The sequence below is a fragment of the Cebus imitator genome, unplaced genomic scaffold (genome assembly GCF_001604975.1).
Source record: "Cebus imitator isolate Cc_AM_T3 unplaced genomic scaffold, Cebus_imitator-1.0 Scaffold277, whole genome shotgun sequence".
Classification (NCBI taxonomy): domain Eukaryota; kingdom Metazoa; phylum Chordata; class Mammalia; order Primates; family Cebidae; genus Cebus; species Cebus imitator.
Window position 1 is genome coordinate 1,637,068 of NW_016107592.1, and position 25,510 is coordinate 1,662,577.

At 37.6% G+C, this 25,510-nt stretch overlaps 1 protein-coding gene across 9 annotated transcripts in view; it reads right to left on the reverse strand.

Annotated features, from left to right (window-relative positions):
- CEP63 (centrosomal protein 63) overlaps nt 1-25,510 on the reverse strand; it is a 64,147-nt gene that overhangs the window by 4,957 nt on the left and 33,680 nt on the right. For 7 of the 9 annotated variants that reach the window (XM_017501028.2, XM_017501037.2, XM_017501041.2 and 4 more), the window contains 9 exons: nt 23,255-23,350; nt 22,302-22,424; nt 17,690-17,803; nt 9,011-9,244; nt 8,587-8,726; nt 7,391-7,528; nt 5,655-5,769; nt 4,589-4,786; nt 2,300-2,386 (listed from right to left, as the gene is read on the reverse strand). In XM_017501028.2, the coding sequence (XP_017356517.1) occupies nt 2,300-2,386; nt 4,589-4,786; nt 5,655-5,769; nt 7,391-7,528; nt 8,587-8,726; nt 9,011-9,244; nt 17,690-17,803; nt 22,302-22,424; nt 23,255-23,350 (1,245 nt within the window). The remainder of the gene's footprint in view (nt 1-2,299; nt 2,387-4,588; nt 4,787-5,654; nt 5,770-7,390; nt 7,529-8,586; nt 8,727-9,010; nt 9,245-17,689; nt 17,804-22,301; nt 22,425-23,254; nt 23,351-25,510) is intronic. The other 2 variants (XM_017501029.2, XM_017501034.2) reach the window with 2 other exon arrangements.

Here is a 25,510-nt window from a genome sequence, read left to right on the forward strand (position 1 = left end):
GCATGTTTTGCACACACCTAGCTGTATAAGAAAGAACAGTATTACCACTATTATTGATAGCTGGAAGTTTCAGGAGAAATTAAGCTGAACAGACTCTCTGGTCATGGTCTGGCTTAAGTTCCCCTGAGAGTTCTCATTCTTAAATATGAATAGATAATCACTGCATAAGATAAAAGTCTCTCAATCAAGTAGTGCTGAATCCTAAGACTTTACAGAATTCTGTGGTGTAAATCAGTTTAGTTTCTGGATTTCTCCACTACTAGCTTAGTATTGGCTTTATTAGGGGATATCAAGTTCCCTCCCACCCTTCCTTCTTTCCTTCCTTCCATCTTCCACCTTACAAAATGTTTAGCTATTATCTCCTCTCCTATTAGTCCCAACCTTGTGGGTTTGTGCTTTAAAAGTAAATCCTTTCATGATATTTTTAGAGGGATTTGAAGATATAGCAAGATTAGACGAATGTTTTCATCTGCCACCTTCAATGACTGTAATATTTAATAGAATCACAAATTAATGATTTATTAATGATTTAAATAAATTTAGTTTGTTTCAAAATTTTGGATATTGCAAACAATACTGCAATGACCATTTTGTACACATTTGCTCCTAGTGAATGGGTTCTATGGGAATGTAAATAGGTAAGACCATTCTGAAAACAATTCAGCAATGACTATCAAAATCAGAAACACACATGACCCAGGAATTTAAAGGCTATATGTATTTATACATTTGATGGATATTGCTAAGCTGTCCTCTAGAAACGCCGTATCACTTTCTCATTGACAGTACAATAAATCTGTTTCCCTACATCCTCCTAACACTGGCGCTATATACACACACACACACACACACACACACACTAAAGTGTATATATACACACACACACATATATATACTTTAGTGTGTGTATATATATGTATATGTATATACACTAAAGTATATATATATACACACACACACACCAAAGTACATATATATATAAAGTACATATATATAGAGAGCTTAGCTTTTAAAGGTATATATATACACACTTTAGTTTTTAAACGTCATTATCAAAGCAATTAGTAAAAGAATGTAGATTTATTTTGCTTTGATTATTAGAGAGGTTGAAGAGTTTTTTCTTTGTTTACTGGACATTTATATTAATTCTGTGAAGTATCTATTTACATCCTTTGCCTACTTTTCTACTGGATTATCTCTTCCTTATTATCTTTGTAAGAAATTTTTATATATTAATTCATATTAACCTTCTGTCTGATTATAGATTGTTTTCTCCCTATTATTCTTTTTTAATGAGGCCTTTTGCCATCCAGAACGTTCACATTTTTACGTTGTAAAATCCTTTATGGCTTCATGATGTTTGCAGAATCTTACCCTTTTGAAAGATTACAAAATTAATCCCCCATTTTTCCAGTTGAAATAAGGTACTGTATGGCCTTTTGCATGTTCTTCCACCCCAGTATCCACAATCCAGGATTGTAGAATTAGAACTTGTGAGAGCAAAGAGGAAGCACCTTTTAAACTATATATCTTTTTGGAGGAATACTCTCTGGAAATGCAGGAAAAGAGCATTTATACAATTTTGAGACATCTGACCTACACCAAGAAAAGATGGGTCAGAATAGATGAGTCATTTTGCAAATTATATGAATTTTGTAACAAAATAGTTACAAGGGCATCTGTACTGTTTGTAACTCACTGTTGGGTAATCATGTTCTCTTTGGTTTCACAGAAGCTTGTATGCATTTCTTACCCTTGCTACTAGATTTGTCTCTTAAAGGCTAGAGTAATTTAAGTGAGTCCAGCTGATCCAAAATCTCTCTTAAAAGCAAGAAAGCTATCTTATTCATCCTGTGTTCATTATAGCACGTACTAAAATTCTTTGAATATAAAAGATTCTAAAATATTTTATTATGTGAACTATATCTTGTAGAAATAAAATTAAAACTAAATTATTTTAAAGACAATACTTTCTAAAAAGATAAAATGAAAATAATAATCATTAACAACAATAATACTCACCAAGTGCCAGGTACTACGCTAAGTCTGTCATATAAATTCTTCCAACTAAGAACACAGACTGTAGGTATATTTTATCACATACATAATATAAAAAATACCTTCCTACTACTGGAGTGGAAAGGCATATTTTGCTCACTTCCAGCATTGTTTTGCCTTCATTTTCTTTGAGAAAATTTCTAAGTTGATCTTAACCTTCTCTTTATAATATCAATATTTACAAAGTGGTTTTTTTTGAAGGCTTGGATAGTAAAAAAAACTTAAGTTTCTATTTATGTACCTCATGCAAACCCAATTCCAATTTCATCACCATTTCATTAAGATGACAATTTTCTAATTTGAGTGACTCCAGCTGATCCAAAATCTCCTGAAAAAGCAGAAAAAAATAAATACAACATGTAACCCAAATGCATCTTTTTTTTTTTTTTTGAGATGGAGTTTCACCCTGTCACCCAAGCTGGAGTGCAATGAGGCCATCTTGGCTCATTGCAACCTCTGCCTCCCGGGTTCAAGTGATTCTCCTGCCTCAGCCTCCCAAGTAGCTGGGATTACAGGCCCAGCTAATTTTTTGTAACTTTAGTAGAGATGGGGTTTTACTATGTTGGCCAGGCTGGTCTCAAACTCCTGACCTCGTGATCCACCTGCCTCGGCCTCCCAACGTGCTGGCATTACAGGTGTGAGCCACTGCACCCTGCCTCAAATGCACCTTACAAAATTTTTCCACATGGAATTTTCATCAGGCTAAGTCACATTCTTCATTTATAAATAAATAAATAAATAAAAAGAGAGAGAGAGAGAGAGAGAGAGAGACTTTCTGAAAAGATTTTTTAGGTGTTATTAAGGTGAATGAAGATGAATGTGATGAAGATATCATTCTAACAGGATATATCAGATGATGAAGCAGCAAAGTTTCAATTCACTGGTAAATCCCTTAAATCCCTACCCATTCTCCTGTGCTAGCCTCCTCCAATTTGGCTTCTACCTGCAACATCACATAGAACTGTACTTCATTCACAAAATAACAGTTCTCATTCCCCTTAGCTTTTATGCTTGACCATTTCCACTTGAAAAGATTCCTTCTTTCCTTGGCTTGGCAAAAACTATCCAATTTCTCTCCTCATTGCTCCCTTTTTTAAGCTTCATTCCAACATCTTTTTCACCCTAAATGAGAAGTATCCTAAGTTTGGTTTGAGCCACTTCTCTTCTTATGCTATGCTTTCTCACTATAATCGTTAAGGGGTCTCTCAGGGAGTTTCAAATGTCACCATGAAGACAGGACACCCAAAGCTAAATGCTTAATCCTGATTTTAAACTCCAGGCCTTCGGTAGAACTATTATCCATACAAAATCCCAGCCTTTATTACAAACAAATGTGTCAAACCAATGTCCACTCCACCAGCTTCCCCAGTCTGCATACTTTTCACAAATTCATCATCTTTCACCAAACTTGCTCCCTGTCTTTTCTCTATTTAATTACAGAGCATAGGCCGGGTGCGGTGGCTCATGCCTATAATCCCAGCACTTTGGGAGGCTGAGACGGGTGGATTACAAGGTCAAGAGATCAAGACCATCCTGGTCAACATAGTGAAACCCCGTCTCTACTAAAAATACAAAAATTAGCTGGGCATGGTGGTCCACGCCTGTAGTCCCAGCTACTCGGAAGGCTGAGGCAGGAGAATTGCTTGAACCCAGGAGACAGAGGTTGCGGTGAGCCAAAATTGCGCCATTGCACTCTAGCCTGGGTAACAAGAGCGAAACTCCGTCTCAAAAAAAAAAAAAAAGAGCATCGCTTTCCATCAGCTGCCTAAGCTTAAATCCTAAGGAACATTGTTCCTTAACTCTACCTACCTCACCCTCCTTGCCAATCAAATACAAAGCCCAGTCATTTTTACCAGCCCAGTATCTCTGGAATTCATCAGTTTCCCTCTCCCTCTCTTGCCACTTCTCAGGCCACCATCTTACATCTGGGCGGCCACCATCTTACACCTGTAACAGCATCTGGGTGCTCCCTTTGTCTCCTTGCTTATTCTCCATTTAAGGACCATTCAATTTTACTCCTGATTGCAGTCATTCCCTACTAATCTCAAGGTCACAGTATAACTCCTTTATGTGGCTAACGGGGCCCTTCAGGAGCCAGTCCCTGCTTTCCAGTTTCCTGCCTTCTACTCTTCCCACTTCTATTCAAGTTTCAACCATAGTGAACACGTTCTACTCTCTCTTAGAGACCTCTATATTTTCCTGTGCCTGAAACATTTTTCCTCCCCCTCAACCCAGCTCATTCCTAACTCTGTTTCACTATCACACCTTCTAGAAGTCCTCCGCAGTGAGTGGTCTAGATTCAGGCTGCCTGTGGTCGCTAGTGATTCTCACCATACACCAATAATATAGTCACTTTACTTTTCTGTGTCTACTCTCCATCTTCACTAAACTCTTTGTTAACCAGCATACCCTCAGCTCAAAGCAGGCATCTAATAAAAATTTACTGAATTAAATATTATGAAAATTACGTCTTTAATCAACTCCATCTTTAAAAATTTCAAATTTAAGAAAGTTTTTGTTCAGGCTTCACCTTATGCTCTACTGCTTTTTCTTCTGCCCTCTGCATCTCTGCTTTGAGTCGCTTTTCCATGTCTGAGGAAGAACCTTTGGTGGAGGCAATAGTGATATCTCGCTGATGTAACTCTTGAGTTAGATGGGAGATTTCCAACTTCATTCCTTCTAGTGCAGAACTATAACTTTGTTCAGCCTGTAAAATCTGTTCTTTCAACTATAAAGCAGAAAAGAAAGCACCAAAAGTTAAAAGAAAGCATTTAGACAGAATAATATGTTAATAGCTAATAAAAGTTTACCTTATCTCAAGACATTAAATTTCTCATAAATTAAATCTACAGAAAAATTAGCAATTTACCAAGTTGCAGATCCATACTGAACGTCAGGTGGTTATACCTACAATCATTTCTTATACTTCAAAACAGGGAGAGATGGGTTATTCAAGTGCTGAGGACCAGAATCAAAGTCCATGGACACAAAGGACAGCACGCGTGACCTTCATTCTTTTTTTAGTTGCGAATCTAGAAGTTTTGCTCATATACTTGGTTCACAGGATAACAAATACAAAGGACAAGAGAAGAAAGGAGCTAGAAGTAATCTTAAAGAAGTAATAAAAAATACAAATCAACAAATAGGACAGTTAGGGCCCTTTCATATAGACACAAACAGCTCTGTATACCTCAATAGCCGAGAAGGATATTAACTACATCACAACACGGGAGACAATATATAAATACTCATCTTTAAAATAAGAAAATATTAAACAACAGTTCACATTTTCTGGCAAGCAACCAAGTGTATGTCTTTTAGAAAACTTTTCATCAAAACATGTTTAAAATAAAGATTTTGAGTTCAAAAGGGGCAGCCTTCAGTTATCTTAAAAATATGTACTGGGAATCTGGGGGATGTCAAAGAAAGAAGGCACTTTCCCTATGCACATTCCAGGTACTCTTCCACTCCTAAATATCAAGTGGTCCCTTGAACTACATTATTCTCTCATTAAAAATAATCTCTATAATCTCCCAACCCGTAGCTCAGTCCATAAACACATACAATTTTGCAGTCCTAGGTATGCAGATTTTTACCTTCTTAATCTCTGCCCTGTATTCATTATTATGTGCTTCCATCCTCTTCAATTCTTCATATTTTTCCATTAGTTCTTGGCTCAGCTGTTTACATGTTGCACTCACAGATTCCAAACTGAATGACAAAAATAAGATCCCATATTTAAAACAAAACCAAAATCCTGAAACCTATAAATTGGACTATCTAATTTAATTCTTGATGTTCAAAAATATCCAGCCAATATCTTAAACATCACCTCACTCATTTATAGTATTACATTTAAAATATCACTAAAAAGCCAATCAATAAAAAAATCTGTGATAAAAATGTAAATTGTTGTCCTAATGTCAAAATAATAAACTTCATTTTAGTCAAATGGAAGAGTACACATATACATCAACGATAACAAAGACTATCTCAAGTGCCCCAAATATTCCAAAAGGAATAAAGCAAAAAATACGTGTGTGTATGTATGTTTGTGCATTTAACATGTAGATAAAATTAAGAAAATGCTTAGTAGTTTCCGAAACCAGAAATAAATGTAAAAACAAAAAAATATTACATAAAGATAACCTAAAAAGTGTAAAATGACATTTCGCTTGTTGTTTGACTTAAGGTTAATAGTTCACGTTAAAAGTACTTTTATCTTTCACATACAGAAAATGTCAGTGTACAAATAATCATGATTAATGTGTTTAAAACAAAATATCACACTCTTCCCCATCAAAAAGTTCAGAGGTATAAAAAAACAAAAAAAAAAATATGACAACGATATGAGTTTAGATAGGTATGGTACAGCATTAGTCAGAATCCAATTAACACCCAAGGAAATAAAAACACCACGGCAGAACAAAAAAGGAGAATCACCATGTGTCAGCTGTGACCCATCCCATCCCTACCATGCTTCTGAGGTAATAGGGGGAAAAACCTAAGTGAAGGGCTGCTAAACAGGTGAAAGGTAAAGAAGTAGAGTCAGTACAGACAACTCTTTTGAAGAATTTTGTTTTAAAGAAAATACAGAAATGTGGAAGTAACTTGACAGAGACATAGGATTAAGGGATGGTTTTTTTCCCCCAGATGAGTGATGTTATAGCACATTTTATACCAGTGGATATGATTCAGCAGAGAGAAAGAACTTGATGATGTAGAAGAGAAAGGATACAACTACAGAAACAGGACACAAGTGGAATGGTTGGTCTTAGAAATACAGATCCAAGGTAAAAATTATAGGTACAGATGTGGGCAGACTAGTAGATTTGATGACAGAAAGATTAAGATGTTCTCCTTTAATTGCTTCTGTCTTCTAATAAGAACTTAGGGCTGGGCGCGGTGGCTCACACATGTAATCCCAACACTTTGGGAGGCCAAGGTGGGTGGATCACCTGAGGTCAGGAGTTCAAGACCAGCCTGGCCAACATGGTAAAACACCATCTCTACAAAAACACAAAAATTAGTCAGGCATGATGGCAGGTGCCTGTAATCCCAGCTACTCAGGAGGCTGGGGTGGAAGAGTTGCTTGAACCTATGAGGCGGAGGTTGCAGTGAGCCGAGATCATGCCTTTGCACTCCAGCTTGGGCAACAGAGCAAGACTCCATCTCAAAAAAATAAATAAATAAGAACACAGGCCATTTGTGGATGCTAGAAAAAAAATCTTATTTTTTTCACTGGAACTATTATATTCATTTACTTTATAAATATGATCAAAAATTCATTTTAATAACTTAAAATTTTTGAAATGTGTGTATAATTATGTACCTGCTTTCAAGACGAGTCACCTCTGCCTGCAGAAGTTCCTCACTAGTATGGGTAAAATTCAACTGGGACAGCACACTGTCTAAGTCCCCCTGCCCTTCACAAGTGTACTTCTTTTCTGCCGGAGAGTCTTCCCCTGGCCTATGGAAAGACATAGGATGATTGTTAAGGCCTTTATCTCTGCCAACAAAAACAATGCACGTCTAGTTTGTATTTTCCAATCATTTTTGGTAAACTCTTTGGAACTCTTGTTTGCCTCCTGCTTTATAAAAACAATATTGGGAAAGGAAAGAAAGAGTCCAGAGATGCTGCTTCTTTAAAAAGTCAGCAACAATTTACTCCCTTCTTAACTGAGATTTGGCCTATTTTTCAAGGGAAAAAGACAAAATGGCAAAATCACTTCATTGACACCTGAAACCTTATACCAAAAAAATGAAAAGTTACAGGAGAATTCTGGCAAAAATAAAAGTGTGCAACAGACTTTAATCAAACAAGAAGGCTAGCCCAATGGCTGGCTGCTACTAATGATAAGCAGCTACTAATCACATCCTATTCCACCAAGAAAGTGAGGCCTCCAGGAGACAGGAATGACACAGAAGACATGAATGACAATTCCCTTCACATTTGGAGTTTCACCAAGCATGCAAACTGACCAAGAGGTTTCTAACTTTTTAAACATGAGAGTCTGAGTCTCTGTTAGGAACCCAAACTGGCAGCAGAAGAAAACTAACCAAACAAAATTTTATAACACTTTAAAAACCTAACTCAGATATGATCAAACATAAAATTATGAATATGCAATATTAAAACTAGTGCCTGGACAGGCACAGCAGCTCACACCTGTAATCCCGGCATTTGGGAGACTGAGCTGGGGGGAATCACCTGAGGTCAGGAGTTCAAGACCAACCTAGACAACATGGTGAATCCCCATCTCTAAAAATACAAAAAGTAGCCAGGCGTGGTGGCATGCACCTGTAGTCCCAGCTACACAGGAGGCTGAGGCAGGAGAATCACTTGAACCTGGGAGATGGAGGTTACAGTGAGCCAGGATTGCACCACTGCACTCCAGCCTGGGTGACAGAAGGAGACTCTATCTCAAAATAAAATAAAATACAAATAAAAATAAAATTAAATAAACCTAGTGTTTAACGCCTAGCCATTAAGTGGCTAAGGTGAATAATATTTAAGATCAAATTTACCTTAGAGCTTCTACAGCGTGTTGAGCGTCAGCTGCCTTTACTTTTTCTTGTAACTTCTCCTTTAGCATTCTTTCCTCACGGATGAGATTTTCTTGAGACTGAAGAGCTGCCCTCAATTCTCTCTTTTCTTCCTGCAGAGCCTGCAAAAAAGTCAGATATGATTATAATTTTCTTTCAATTCCATTTTCTTCCTGCAGAACCTGCAAAATACTCAGAAATTTCTAAGCCAGATATTATTACAATTTTTCTATTTCATGAAGAAGCAAGGAAGTCAGACTATTTAAAGTTATATAACAGTTACAATATTAACTCTAATAAAGTAGGAAAGAAAGTATAGATTGTATAACCTAGTTCAAGCTTAATAACACTCTCTTAAAACACTCATACACACACTTCCCCCAATTATAGTGATTTTAAAACACACCTCTAATAGCTTTTCAGATTCCCTCAATTTTTCTTCTTTTTGCTGCTGCTCCTGCAGAACAGTCATATTGGTTCCAACCAAGTCATTGACCCTCATGGTGAGGCGCTCTATTTCCAACTCATTGGCACAGATAGTGTCATTGGCCCGCTCCAGTTTACTGCTTAAGTGCTGAATTTCTGATTGGCTGGAAAGTTCCACAGACTCTAATTTCTGTTTCCGATTGGCAAGCTGAGCCTAGAAACACAAACTATCAATCAATAGGTGAAAGGGAAATGATAATGAATAAGCAAGACTAAAATGAAACTACTATTTCCATGAAAGCATAAAGCACTGGCTTAATAAAATACGTATGTTGAGAAGGGGTAAGAAAGAATTGAGAGGCTGGGCATGGTGGCTGTAATCCTAACACTATGGGAGGCTGAGGCGGGCAGATTGCTTGAGCTCAGGAGTTGGGGACCAGCCTGGAAACATGGCGAAACCCCGTCTTTATAAAAAAAAATACAAAAATTACCCGAGCATGGCAGCATGGGAGGATCACCCGAACTCGGGAAGAAGTTGCAGTGAGCCAAAATTGCACCACTGCACTCCAGCCTGTATGACAAAGTAAGACCATGTCTCAAAAAAATAAATAAAATATAATAAAAGAAAAGAATGGGTAAAGTAAAGGAATTCCTCAGGAGAAGAGACACTACAGTATTCTACCTAATTACACAGAAATTCAACCACAACCTGTCTGGAGTTATTTCCTATTTAAAACATAGGAAATAGGAGCTATAATGCATTATTCTATTTCTGATGAAAGTTCAGAAATTAGAATTTTAAAATCACTAAATATACAGTTTAAATTCCACCCCCCTTCCACTTAGAGCATGTTGTAATTATTCTGTTTTAACATTATAAACATTCATATTTAGATTAATCAAAGTGACCATAAAATGCTCTTTAAATTCAGAGAAATGAGGAAATTGTGGGCTTTTGTTTATTGGAGAAAAAGGCGCTTATAAGGGAGAAGAGACTGGTTCTATCATCAGTTTTTGGACACTTACTGAGTTAAAATAGGTAAATACAGTGCATCTCAAATTGGTTTCTCTCAATGACGTATCTACTGACTACTATGTTTTAGGCTATGCATCTCAGCAACATTGGTTTTCAGCTCCCAACTTTCTAGTTTTTACAAGTTTTAATCCAGCATCCTTGTACCTCATCTACAAACTTAAGATGAATATAAATCATCTGTGGAGGTAAACTTTCCTTATTCTAAATATTTCTAAAGGGAAAAACACACAATTTTATTTTTAAAATACAAGTAGAGATATCTCTGGGAAACTTGGAGATTTAAAGATTTTATTATTTACAGTACAGATCCAAATACTGTACTGTATACTGCAGTCAAGTAAAGTGTATGCTAAAAAGTTCCCATAAGCCAGAGAGAGTGTAGAAGAAAGGTGATGAGACAGACAAATGCTGTTTGTATAAATTACAAGTCAAGATTTCAGTGCCAAGAGCCATTTTTCTTTTTACCAGATCCCCACAATGGTATGAAGAAAGAACATCAATATTTAGGTTTAGATTCACTAGAACAATTGCTAAGCATGGAACTGTCTCCAAACTTTTGAATACAATATAAACCTTTTTTCCAAGAGGAAATCTTACATAGAATCCTGTGCAGAATAAATAAATGTGCAGACTGGGTGAGGGTGAGAAGGAGAAAAGGGTTAGAGCCCAGCTTGCTTAAATGTCCCTTAGTCCAACCCTTAACCTGTACAGCAGCCCTGGCAGAACACAGCTAGAAACCCACTGCCCAATGGGCACTCAGATAACACATAATTACAAAACACTATCTTCTTAGTACTGCAATAGCTACTTAATACTATCAACTCAAATCTGTGATCTTAAACTCAACACTGATATAATAAACTAATAAACTAAGGTATATTTTAACCACTAAGTCTAGATTTGCTAAATACAATAAACTTCTCAGTTTTGAAGAATGAAGAACATAAACTTCTTTCACTAATTTACTATTTTGGTCACACAAAAATACAGTGTTTTTTAAGCATAGTGACAAGTACATAATCAACTCAAACAAATTCTAAATTTTCATTGCCTAGAATACACTTGGGCTGCACTACTACATGTAGCTACCGCACAACTAAACTGTGGCTAATCTGAATTGAGATGTGCTCTTCACTGTAAAATAAAAATTCAGTGACCCAAGAACAGAAAGCCAAGCACCGTATGTTCTCACTCATAGGCAGGTGTTGAACAACAAGAACACGTGGACTCAGGGAGAGGAGCATCACACACAGGGGACAGCTGGGGGCGGGTAGGGGAGAGAAAATGGCGGGTGGGGAGGGATAACATGGGGAGAAATGCCAGATATAGTATGCACCTAAAGTAAAATAAATAAATTTAAAAAAAAAAGAAAAAAAAATTCAGTTAAAGATTTTAAAGACTCAGTTAAAAATAGGTAAATATGATATTTCTGACATACTAAGTTGAATATATTATTAAAATTAATTTCACCTATTTTTACTTTTTAATGTGACTAGTAGAAAATTTTATATTACATGTGACTTACAAATATCTATTAGCACCACACTAATCTCAAGAATATCTCATCAATACTAAGAAAGTCAGAAATAAATGTAAAAAAACACTTCTAAAATAATGATTATTTCTGATAATTATCTGGCTTTAAAGATATTTTAAGGCTGGCATATTTTTAAACCTTTTTTTTTTTAATACTAACCACTAATTATTTGAGCCAGGAACAGGCATTCCTCTTGTTAATCTAACATTTGGCATTCTATTGGAGTGGGTAGAGTTATTTCAACAGCACAAATCACAGCAGAGGTGGTTAAAAGAAGCAATCAAGAAGGCAGTTTACATCAGGGAGAGAAACTAAAACAAAAGGCCAATGTGGGCAGCTAAAGAGTGAAGGAGAACTGGAGAAGACATTGGGGTCTGGGGGTTGAATTCAAATCCTCTTCTGCATTTGTGGTATGTACTTCCTGGTGCTTCAAGAAAATTACTCTCCCAGATAGTGAGATTGCTATGAACAATGTGATATGAAGCAACAGGGCTTTTCACTTTCCAAGGAATCCCAGTATGAAGGTATGGCCATTGTAAGCATCAATCCCTTACCAAGCTCCTCATCACTGTCAACTCCAAATATGCCAGTGCAGGCCATAGCCTTGCAGCATTTCCACTAGAAAGCAGTTTGAAGAGCGTATTAACAACACAGCTCCCTGTAAGATCCTCTTATCACTGTTGTATCTATGCAACTATGAACTTTTAAACAGTAGGTCTAAGCCAATTCAATTAACTCTGATAATTCTACCAAGACAACAGATTAACATTTGAGTTAGGATCATTTTTTTCTTCAAAACAGGAAAAGGATGCTTTTAAAAATATATATACTTACAAATATATTTATATAACTATAATTAAACAGTAGATTTAAAGTTAACTTCAAGAATATCTTACAGCTCATGTAAATATTTTAAAAGGAAAACATATAAAGCAATCTCTACTTTTTTGCATACTGTTTATCAGCTTTTTCAAATGTTCTTAATGTTCTCTAAGATTTCCCTGTTTTCAAATGTTCTTAATGTTCTCTAACATTTCCTTTGCATTATGTAGGCAAGAGAAAAAGTAGCAGGAGATTCCTTGTCTTCTAAACAGAAATGACCTTGTGTTTTAGACTATATTGATCCTTTTCCTATATTATATAACCACCATTCTGTTCTTGCATCTAGCATCACAGCTTAACTGTACTTTTTAATAAAATATATTTTAATATTTCATAGAACAAACATCCCCCATTACTGTTTTAAAAAACGTTGGTGGTCGGGTGCAGTGGCTCATGCCTGTAATCATAGCACTTTGGGAGGCTGAGGCGGGTAGATTACTTGAGGTCCGGAGTTTGAGATCAGCCTGACCAATTTGGTGAAACCCCATCTCTACTAAAAATACAAAATCAGCTGGGTACGGAGGTGCATACCTGTAATCCCAGCTACTTGGGAGGCTTAGGGAGGAGAATCATTTGAATCCGAGAGGCGGAGGTTGCAGTGAGCCTAGATTGCGCCACTGCACTCCAGCCTGGGCAACAAGAGTGAAACTCTGTCTCAAAAAAAAAAAAATGTTGGCTAGTATCATTCATTTATCATTCCACATGAATTTTAGAATCATTCTGTCAAATCCTCAAAATGTAATAGTCAATAAATTATATAATCATTTTAAAAACAAATTTAGATCCCTATCAAATACCTTACGCTAAATTAATTTTTAGATAAAATATATTAAAAAGAAATGATAAAGCATTAGAAGAAATACTGGCTTAGGTAAGACTTTACAGTATGATAACAAAGATAAAAACGCTGAAGAAAAACTTGATAGAATTAAGCAATTCTTAAAAACTATAAAACAATTGTATTTCCATAAAAAATACTAGGCAAAAATTAAGGTAAATTGAGTAAACACACACAACTGCAACATAATAGCAAAGGGTTTATACTTCACACTTAAGTGTATGGAGAGCTCTTTCAGAATAGTAAAATATAAACATCCAGCCAGGTGCGGTGGCTCATGCCTGTAATCCCAGCACTTTGGGAGGCCGAGGCAAGTGGATCACTTGAGGTTGGGAGTTCGAGACCAGCATGACCAACATGGAGAAACTTCATCTCTATTAAAAATACAAAAATTAGCTGTAATCCTAGCTACTTGGGAGGCTGAGGAAGGAAAATTGCTTGAACATGGGAGGCAGAGGTTGCAGTCAGCCAAGATCAGGCCACCACACTCCAGCCTGGGCAATAGAGACTCCATCTCAAAAAATAAAGTAAGATAAAAATAAAATATAAACATCCCAAAAGAAAAGTGAGCAAAGGACACAAACAATTTATGAAAAATGAAGATGGCCATAAACAGATGAAAAAAGTGCTCAACTTCACTCATATTAAAGAATGTATGTTAAAACAATGATATCATTTTTCTCACTTATAAGATTGACAAAGACAAGCCTAAAAGTGGGGAAAGTCAAAAGAAATAATAGTGCTCAATGTGGGGAAAGTATGAGGAAAGAGACATTGTCACATACTGCTAGAGAAAGTCTATCAATTCATCATTGAAGAAAACTTTGGCAATATATATTAAAATATCTGAATGTACGCTGATACAGTAAATCCAATTCTAGGACCATTTCCTAAGAAAATAAATGGGTAAATACTCCTAAATGTTTATTCAAGGATGTTCATCTAAACATTATTTACGAAAATGAAAAGTGAGAAACTAAATGTTCTACAATAAGGGACTGGTTACAAATGTTGTTATACATTTAACAATAGGGTGGTCTTCTACACTATCATTATGACTACAAATTTGTGGACATGTCATATTTGAAAAGGAAAAATTTTAAAGCTGTGAAGTGCTTAGCAGCAGTACCTGTCACACAGTAAGCACTCTACATATTTTAAAATTATGTTTCATGGAAAATTCAAGCATACACAAATATAGAGAGAATAAGATGTTGAATCCCTATATATACATATATCACACAGCTTCAAAAATTATCAACGCTTTGCTACTGTCACTTTGCTATTTTTTTAAAGTTTGCAACTACCCTTCCCTTCCCATACACAGTGCATATAGTTTTTTTCCCCTAACAAAAGTACATCAATGTATTGCACACTGTATGTAAGCATACACAAAGTCAAAAGAAATTTACACCAAAATGTTATTTATGGTAAATCTCTAAATGGTAGAATTATGAGTGATTTTTTTATTTCTCATTTTATCTACAATTTCTCGTTTTTCTAAAATAAGCATGGATTATGTAATTTTAATAGCTGACTAAAAGAAAAGAATTCCAATATGTAAGTCAAAGAATTAGAAGTTTCTGAATTATATTTTTAGATATTAAAAACATAGAAGAAAAAATGATAGAATTATTTTTTAATGGAGGGTGGGCTAATAGCCACTTACTCAGTCTCCCAGGTTTTCTACTGTTATTGTTCAATGGTGACCCACATTTCAACCAAATGCAATATATCAACCTTGACTGAATTCTGACTCAAACATCCAATTGTAAAAAGATAGTTTTTTTGACAACTGGAGAAATGTGAACAGACTGGCCATTAAATTATATTAAGAAGTTATTATTCTATTAATGTGATACTGATATATTGTAGTTATTTTTTAAGTCCTTACCTGTTGGGAAATAAGATGATATCTGTGATTTGCTCTGTAATATTCCCGCCAAAAACAAGAAGTAGGGAAAGGTATAAAGTTTCAGTTTGACAAGATAAAAAAGTTCCAGAGATCTGTTGCACAACAATGTACATATAGTTAACATTACTGTACTACATATTTAAAAATGGTTAAGGTGGAACATTTTGTTACATGTATTTTACAATTAAAGACTGATGCCGGGCGCAGTGGCTCATGCCTGTAATCCCAGCACTTCGGGAGGCCCAGGCAGGAGGATCACGAGGTCAAGAGATCAAGGCCATCCTGACCAACATGATGAAACCCCGTCTTTACTAAAAAATACAAAAATTAGCTGGGCGTGGTGGTATGCGCCTGTAGTCCCAGCTACTCAGGTGGCTGAAGCAGGAGAATTGCTTGAACTCAGGAGGCAGAGACTGCAGTGAGCCGAGATTGCGCCACTGCACTCCAGCCTGGCACCTGGCAACAGAGTGAGACTGTCTCAAAAAAAAAAAAAAAAAAAAGATTGACAAGATGATAACTATTAATCCTGGTTAATGGATACAGATTAGTTTATTTCAATGTTTAAAAAAATAATGATCATGCAGCACTGGTATATATTGAATCACAGAAAGATTTAATTTTATTTAGTTTGCTTAAGGGAGAAAGAGAAATACATTTATATGTAACATTTTTATTAAACAATCAGATAGTTTTAGGTTCAACAAAACTATCAGAAGAATAATTCAAACATCCTTAGTAGGAAAAACCAATGTTGGCTGTTGAAAGGCTTCTCACTCTAGCCCTAGCTAATTTACAGTAACTAAAAATCCCATTTTTACTAACAATGAAGTTTTAATTACATAGAGTCAATAATCACAATAGCAATTTGAAATAGGGTAACAGTAATTTGAAGAGAATCCATAATCGGTAATACTCCATGACAACGAATTGAGAACTGTAAAAACTGAGTCGCAATTTGTTTTTCTGTCAATTGGAAGGCTACAACTAAAATATAACAACATGTTGGTTGATTGTAGTGGCTCACACCTGTAATCCTAGCACTTTAGGAGGCCAAGGTGGGAGGACTGCTGGAGCCCAGGAGTCCAAGACCAGCTGAGCCATGTAGCGAGACCCTATCTCAAGAAAAAAAAAAAAAAATTTTGTTAAAAATATATATATATAACAATATTTTATAGTTATTAGGTCTACATAGTGCTTTGACATTCAAGTCAAAAAACTGGTCTAGACATCTCAGAATTTCACTAGTGTGTCTGGCTGCATAGCTTGCTGCAGCATAGAAAATAAATTTGCCTTGCAGTTGTTGTGGACTTTTCCTATCATTTTGAATGAAGTCACTCACAGCAGAGCCACTGTCAGTAGTTTATCAGACAGCTGATATTTCAGGGAGACGAACAAAAAGTTAATGCATTATTGAGACTTAAAACAGCAAAAAATGCAGATTATTTTTTAAAACCCAAAAAGCAAAAAAAAAAAAAAAAAAAAAAAAAAATTAAAAATAAATAAACACCTTCCCTCTATTTCAACTTCAACTTACCCAATCTGTCCCCTCATTCTATAAAACTAAGATAACTATCAACCTTGACAGATTATCATAATATTAAACAAAGAACACATTCAAAAAGCATCTAGAAGAAGCACTGAGACAGTATCTAGCACATAACAGATGATCACAAATTTCTTTATTTTCCTTTATGTTCTTGATTCTAATTGAAAAAGGAATGAGCTGAATATGTTCTTAGAAGCTGTATTTCCAAATTAAGTGTCTTATTTTTTGGTTTTACTTAAGCCATTAAAAGTTTCTACCAGTGTTCCAAAAAAAATTGCTTTTGTTATTACAAAGACACCACTTTTAGTTACTGTGCACACCATTGCAATGTGACTCTCTCCACATCTGTCTGCACAGGCAGACGAACTGAAGCTCCCTGGCTGACGCACCTTGGCCGAGGCATCCCAGTGACCAGACGGAGCAAGGCACGGACTATAGTAGAGCCAAGAGACCCAACAACAGAGACAGAAAGACCTGGGAAAGGAGACAGAGGGAGGAATGGATTGGGGTAGGGAAGAAAGAGAGGAGAGGAAGACAGGGTGACAAAGCTAGGGACCAAGATGAGGAGAGTGAACATGGATACAAGCACAGAGCGAGCTTGAGTAAGTAAGACAATGACAGAGAGTGGGTGAGCAAGTGAGAAACAAGCAAGGAGGCAAAGCAGCAAACCAGCACAAGGACATGAGCCTGGACAGGAGAGTGGGTATGTGCATGTGGGAGGGCGGGCAGGACGGAGGAGCTGAGTCTAGATACTGAGGAGAAGAGGGTTCCTAAGCAAGAAAGAAAGAAGGGTTCATGGAGAGAAGCTGAAAGAGGCTGAATGGTACCAGGAGGCTGTATTAAGGTAGTTCAAACTTGATCAAAACCTGTCTGCTTCTCATTATTTTAAAATGTCTTAAGCTTACCTGAATTATCTCTGATTGTTCAGCCAGAGCCTTCCTTTGTGCCTCCAGTGAAGATACCTGTTGCTGATAAATCAAGCGTTGCTTCTCCCAGTCCAGTGATTTCTGACGGAATTCCTAAGGAAACAATTAGGGTACTTAATTTCTGAGTGCTTCTCCTCACTGTCTTTACTTCCCAGACTCCCTTTTACTTTAATTTCTCCCCATGTCCCTGGATACACTTGTACCTTTCTCCACAGCAGGAGCCCCATTACTCACTTAGCTGACAGAGCTGGAGAGTAATACTAAATTCCTCACATTCTGTGCCTCTGGATATCTGTCTTTCTAAATTTAACACCCTAATGGTGAGGAGTATGAAACGCAGATGCTAAGCACTGGATTCAGATTATTTCCATTGATTTGCTGCCACCTAAGGGTTGTTATAAGTTTCTAGTGAATTTTCAGAAAACTGATGCTAAGATAACTAAAATTTCAAAGTATGATTACAGATATCCCTCACTATCCAAATTCTTGATATCTAGACCCAGAAATTGAACAGATTAAATTTTCAGGTAAGTCCTTTGGTAGTCCAAATTTTAGTTCTCAGCATCTAAAACTCAAGAAGCAAGTAGATTCAGATAACACAATATCCTTTGATATCCAAATATTTATTATCTTAACAGAGGAACTGCAAAGGCTTGAATAACAAAGAAAATCTGTACTAAATTTTAACAGATATTTAAACCCAAAGCCAAACAGTTCAAAATTAATGATAAATCAATAGTAACTTCAAATCAATATTTATGATAATGTGGCAAATCAAAAGGAAAGGAAACTCAAATCTTTCTATCACTGTCTTCCAGGACCCTCAACTCCTGAAGTCTCAGTCTCCTTAAGATAAGCATTGTTAACCATATTTCTGACATTCACTTATTCACTCATTCAATCATTCTACTACATATGCTAGGTACTGATTTAGGTGTCAGGGATACAATACTTAACAAACAAAAACCCCAGTCCCACTCAAATGGGGGCAAGAGACAACACATTTCTTGTATGGTATAGCAGATGGCAATACAGGTTTTGGAGAAAACAGGGCATGAAGTGTTCAGAGTTGGGGTTGTAATTTTTAAGAGATGGCCAGATTGACTGAAAAACATTTAAGTAAACACCTAGAGATGGAGGTGAAGTAACAATATTCTGGGTGGAAAGAACAGGCTTGAAGTAAGAGCATCCTGGTGTGTTCGAGGGTGAGAAAGGAGGCTGGTGTGGCTGGAATAAAATGAATGAAAGAGAAAGTAGGAGAAGACAAGGTAAGAGAGATAACTGGGAGTAAGACCACATAGGTCATTAGGATAACTTAGGATTTTAAGAGAAGCTGCTGCAAGGTTTTTGTATAGGAAGTGATATAATTTGACTTACATTACAACAGAATCATTCTGGCTATTGTGCTGAGAAAAGAGAAGTCTAGGATGACCCTGAGGTTTTAGCTTGAGCAAATTGAGTTGCCATCAGCTAAAACAGAAATCAGTGTTGGAGAGACAGAAAAAGAGAAAGACAGGACTTTAGCTTGGACATAAGTCTGACAGTTTTAGACATTACAGTGGAGACAGGAAAGAACGAGTTGAAAATTATTCTGTTATGAAGAGGAGAGGTCTTGGCTAGATATACAAATTTGGGAATTGTTAACATATACACAGTGTTAAAGCAATGAAATCCAATGGGATCAATAGGGGAGTAGGCGTACATAGGAATAAAAATAAAAATAAAAATAAAAAAGGAAAGGTTCAATGACATGACCCTAGGTTAAGATGTAACAGAGATTGAGGAATGATGAACAAGGAGAAAAATGAGAGAAATGTGGCTTTTCTCAAGCCAAGTCAAGAAAGTGGTTAAGGAGGCGGGAAAGAGCAGCTCTCCTACAAAGCTGCAGGTAGGACGAGGAAGACGAGGACCAGCCCACAGGCTTTGGGAATGTGGAGGTCACTGGTGATCTCTATATGAATAGCTTCTGCAGTGAATGAGGGAACAAAAGCTGTACTGAGTGTGTACAAGAAAAATGAGACAAGAGGAACTGGAGACAAGTATAGATGACTGAAGTAATTTTTTTAGTTATAAAATAAAAAATAAAATGGAGCAGAAGAGAAGAGAGGGGTCAAGAGAGGATACTTAAGAGGAGAGAAATTTGGATGCTGGTAAAAAATATCTAGTAGAGAGAAAAAAAATTAAGGCTGCAGAATAGAGAAGGTGAACTGCTTGAGTAATGTCTTGGGTAGAGAAGGGAGGGCATGGGTAGTTTCCTCCACGAAAGAAGGCAGGGTTCATGGGCACAGATGCAGATAGGTGGTTAGACACAGAGTTGGAAGCCTATAAACAGAAAGAAAGATATAACTCAAAGTTGAGGATGTGGGGGAAGGTGTTGAAAGTTTGAGGAAAAAAGCAAAAGTATGAAATACTCACTGTGGAAAGTAGGAGATCAGAGGAAATATCGTATGATTCCAGGTAGCATTAGGACCCATTTGAGGCTAGTGCATGAATTTAAAAGTGTGGTCAGACAGCATGGTTAGGTTTTTCTCCAGTCATGTTCAGCTACACACAACAGGTAGAGAGTGGGCAGAAAGGTGGACTTAAGCAGAGCTGTGATTCTGCCAAGCAAATATGAGGAAGCAAGAGAGGAGCACAGGAGATGAAGGGGAAAGTAAGAAATGTAATCATAGAATTTAAGCTAGGTAAGGACCAATAAGTGAGAACACTAATGGAGTAGTAAAAAGGCAGCAGAAGTCAATCATTTTAAGGGATGGTTAATGATTACTGAGAGTCAAAGGACTAGAGAGAGTTAGCTGAGTAGACAGGGATTGGTAGTCTGATAATTAAATTCATAAAAAAGAGATTCTAGAGGGTGGCATATATTGATAATGACGAGAGCTAAGGAATGGTAATGGGAATATGTAGGTAAGACAAGGGAGATAATCAAAACTTCTATGGAGGAAAGAAAGTCAGGAAACTATAAGGTCAGAGTATTATAAGCATCATCCCTAATTGACAGTGAGCTGGGTGCTGAAATCTATGAGCCAGGGAAATAACCCAGAGATCAGAAGATGACTACTTTGGTTGTATGTACACTGGTTGGCAGTATAGGCTGGTAACATGAAAATCAAAGATGAGGTTTTTGAGGTATAAAGAAAAGAGAATGGTCAGGAAGTGGCAATGAGGAGCAAGAAGGATATAGGATTTGGGGAAAAAGGTATTGTCAAAAAGGGTGGAGGGGAAGCAGTATCTGTGGCCTTCTGATTCTAAGCTCTTCAAATGTATAAAAAGATTGATATAAAAGAATATAAACACAGAAATTATACTTTTAAGTAACAATAACATACTGGCATTTGTGGGTGACATGTAACCCAGAGTAAAAACTTGTAAGTGATCACACAAAGATGTTGAACAATGTTTCTCAAATTAGAATCAGCTAGGGAGCCTGGATACAATGCAGACCCCTAGGGTCCTATGCCATATGACTGGATCAGCATTGCTGAGAGCCTAAAAGCACTCTGGTAATTCTTATGTCCACTGAAGAACTAACGGCAAGGACAGAAGAAGGGAGTGACAGCCTTGTGCTGCTCCTTCATCTATTCTTAGAACTATTAGCTCATCACCTCCCCTTACATCCTCAATATATACACTAATCATGGAGCTAATCAGTCTTAATAAAAACAAAGTCAGCAAAGAAGGAAGTGAATGGTTTACTATATCTAAATGGGAACTGAGAATAATCTGATATGGAGATTGCTCTGTATAAAAAGTGACATATATTTTCCACATTTACTAAGCCCCGCTTTATTAAGTACTTGAGACACAATGCTATATAAGACAAGAACAATGTCCATAGAGGACCGCCTGTAACTAGCGGTCAATGTTTCCCAATGGGAGAGATAATGGCATTTGGGGTACAATAATTCTTCCTGTGTGGAACACTCTTAGGCATGTTTAATTTTCCTGGTCACTGTCCCCTAAGTGTCAGTTTTATTATGCTCAGTCATTTTGACAACCAAAAAAAATGCCTGCATACATTTGCAAATGTTCCCTAAGGGTGGTACTGCCCTCTTGAGAATTATTGATGGCCAATAACCCCGTTAACCATGGAGAACCAGATGATGATAGAATATATGGCGTATCACCCTCTCACTTTTGAAATAACTTGGTGGCAGTCCTAAAGATGCTAGAAAACTGCTTTCAGAAAATAGTGCCATTAGAAACAGCATTTTCCGTCCAGGTGCGGTGGCTCAAGCCTGTAATCCCAGCACTTTGGGAGGCTGAGGCAGGTGGATCACGAGGTCAAGAGATTGAGACCATCCTGGTCAACATGGTGAAACCCCGTCTCTACTAAAAATACAAAAAACATTAGCTGGGCATGGTGGCGCGTGCCTGTAATCCCAGCTACTCAGGAGGCTGAGGCAGGAGAATTGCCTGAACCCAGGAGGCGGAGGTTGCGGTGAGCCGAGATCGCGCCATTGCACTCCAGCCTGGGTAACAAGAGTGAAACTCCGTCTCAAAAAAAAAAAAAAGAAAAGAAAAAAAGAAACAGCATTTTCCTACATGAAGGCTGACAATCACTACGAACAAATTATTACTATGAACATACCTCTATTTTTGCAGTTAACCTCTCAATTTCAGACCGATCTTCCCGGTGATTTTTGGTATTTCCTCTGAATTCCCTCATTTGCTTTTTCTGAAGCTTTTCGTAGCTTCTCTTCAGTCTGCCTAACTGCAGAAACAATTATATCTATACTTTAAGAATTTGTAAAAAGTAGTGGTGAGACAAATTGGTATGATGAAAACAAGAGTAGTGCTAACTAGTACTACTCTGAACATGTTAGATTTCCAAACCAAAACACAAAAGGAAACTAAAAATTAAATACGTAAAACAAACACTAGTAAAGAAATGTATTCAAAGAAAAAATTAAACAAAAATTTTTTAAACAAAAGTTTATTACAGTAGCCTTGCACTTAAAGACCCAACTACCCACCCCCCGAGTAAAAGCACCAAATAAAAACTCTTTTTCTTTCCTCTAGGTCTGTGATTCTCAAGCCATGCTTCTGCAGGTCACTGATATTCAGGAAGCAGGAGAAGACTACTTTTGAATTAAATCAGAATAAAAGCATTTTTTCCCAAATCTGAAGAATAAAATTGAGTTAATGGATAGAACTTCCTTACTTTCTTTATTTATCCCAAAACACTTCTTAAATCTTTGGGTCCTCCATTATTTAAAATCTAGTAACTGATCAAAAATTAAAATATTAAATATATTTTTTGGTATCAATATTTTACAATATTACACAAAAACAGCTCTGTTTCTTTCAGGTATTCAACCAAGAAACATATTTTAGAATCTCTTCTAGGCAGTATCAAACCTACAATTAGGCAAGACTCTTTACCTGGATTTAAATACAAAGAAATGGATTCCCACTCCTGTATCTTCCATGGAATATGTAGTTCCCACTTTACAAAGTAGAATCTGGCTTTTATTAACAAAGTTCTCAAGGATGAAAGAGAGAGAACTACACATACAACATTTAACAGAACTAAAATCTCACTTCTTCATGCAGTTTCTTCAACTCCTGCTTATATTCCATGGTCATCTCTTGCTTGATATTTTCATGTTCTTCTACCCGCTGATGCAACGTTCCAACCTAAAAGCAGAAAAGTGGTAGCATTTTTCATTACTAGCATTGAAACAACATCCCTGAGACATAAAAATATAAAACAATCCCTGTATTTATTTGCAAATTCAAGTTCTCAAATGCATATATATGGTGATACCTCACTTCTTAGGAAGTCAAACACACAGTTATTTAATAATTCTTAACACTGCCAAAAAATAGTGAACAAACAACTAGTTTTTAGAATTTCTAGGTCTGTATGAAAATTCTCCATCTGATTTATTCTACTCAACCCTTTTCATCAAAAACAAACTCACGACAATAAGAAATACAAAGTTTTGGGGAGAAGATCCAAGATGGTCGTTTAGCAACAGCTCAGAGTTGCAGCTCCCAGTGAAAGCGCAGAGGGTGAGTGGACACCGCATTTTTATTGCCCAGGGACCAGGAGATTCCCAGGCAGAGGAGCCCCACTGGTTGCCAGCGCGGCTGTTTTGGCTGGTGCGGTTATTTGGTTTGGCGCTACTGCTTTGCCCCGCGCAGCTGCTTTGTCTGCGCCCCAGCCCGCGGTTCTCGTACAAAATACACTGGTCCGGGTGCCCTTTTGGCTGGTGATTGGAGCCCCCAGGAAATCGCCCATTCATCTGATTAAAGAGGGGACTTAACAGGGAGCCAGGCCAGGAGATTCCTGGGCAAAAAAAGCGCCACCAATCTCAGCGCAGCTGTTTAAGCCGGCGCAATGAGTCCCGGCGCAGTGAGTCGCCGGGGCAGTGAGTCGCCGGCACAGTGAGTCACCGGCACAGTGAGTCACCCGCACAGGAAATCACACAGATCCCAGCGCCTTTTAAACAGGCGACTGGAACACCTGGGATAGAGTCAACTGTTCAACTGAAAAAGAAAAAAAAGGCTCTGAGGCAGGGATCCAGGTGATCAGGCTCAGCTGGTCCCACCCCCACAAAAGAACAGCATTCAGAAACTCTCTGGATTGAGAGTTTCACAGCAAGTGCAGCTGAAACCGGGATGGTCCAGCGCTATGGGGGAGGGGCGTCCACCATTACCGAGGCACTCCATCACTACGGAGGTAGTCTGCCATTCCTGAGGCAGCCTGCCGTTCCCAAGGCTACCCGCCATTGCTGAGGCTGCCTGCCGTTGCCAAGGCAACCTGCCATTACAGAGTCCACCAATACAAAGGTGGGCCACCATTGCCAAGGCAGTTATAACTACACCCATATAAACAGGACTGTAGGGAAGTTCACACGGCAGGTGGGCAGAGCCCACAGCGGCTCAGCAAAGCGTCTGCAGGCAGACAGTGACTAGGCTGCCTCCTTGCTGGGCAGGGCAGCCCTGAAAAAAAAAAAAAGGCAGCAGCATAACAGAATCTCATAAATAAAGCCCTAACTCCCTGGGACAGAGCACCTGGGAACAAAAAGCAGTTTACGAGTTCTGCTGCAGCAGATCTAAACGTACCTGCCCAGCAGCTCTGAATGAACAACAGAACTCACAGCTCGGCACTTGAGCTCCTATAAAGGACAGACTGTCTCCTGAAGCAGCTCCCTGACCCCTGTATATCCAAAGAGTCACCTCATAAAGGGGAGATCAGACTGACATTTGGTGGCTATCCTTCTGGGACAAAGATAGCAGAAGAAGACACTGGTACCAACCCTTAGTGTTTTGCAGCTGCTGCAGGCGATCCCCAGGCAAGCAGGGCCTGGAATGGACCTCAGCTGTCCTATAGCAGAGGGGGCCAGACTGTTAGAAGGAAAACTAAGAAACAGAAATAACTTCATCAACAAACAGAATGTCCACTCAGAGACCCAATCTGAAAGTCAGCAACTACAAAGATGACAGGTAGATAAATCCATAAAGATGGGAAGAAACCAGTGCAAAAAGGATGAAAACACCCAAAACCAGAACACCTCTGCTCCTACAAGGAATCACAACTCCTCACCAGCAAGGGAACAAGGTTGGATGCAGAAGGAGTGTAATGAAATGACAGAATCAGGCTTCAGAAGGTGGGTAGTAAGAAACTTCTGTGAGCTAAAAGAACATGTTCTAACCCAATGCAAGGAAACTAAGAACCTTGAAAAAAGATTTGATGAAATGCTAATGAGAATAAACAGCTTAGAGAAAAATATAAGTGAATTGATGGAGCTGAAAAACACAACACAAGAACTTCACGAAGCATGCACAAGT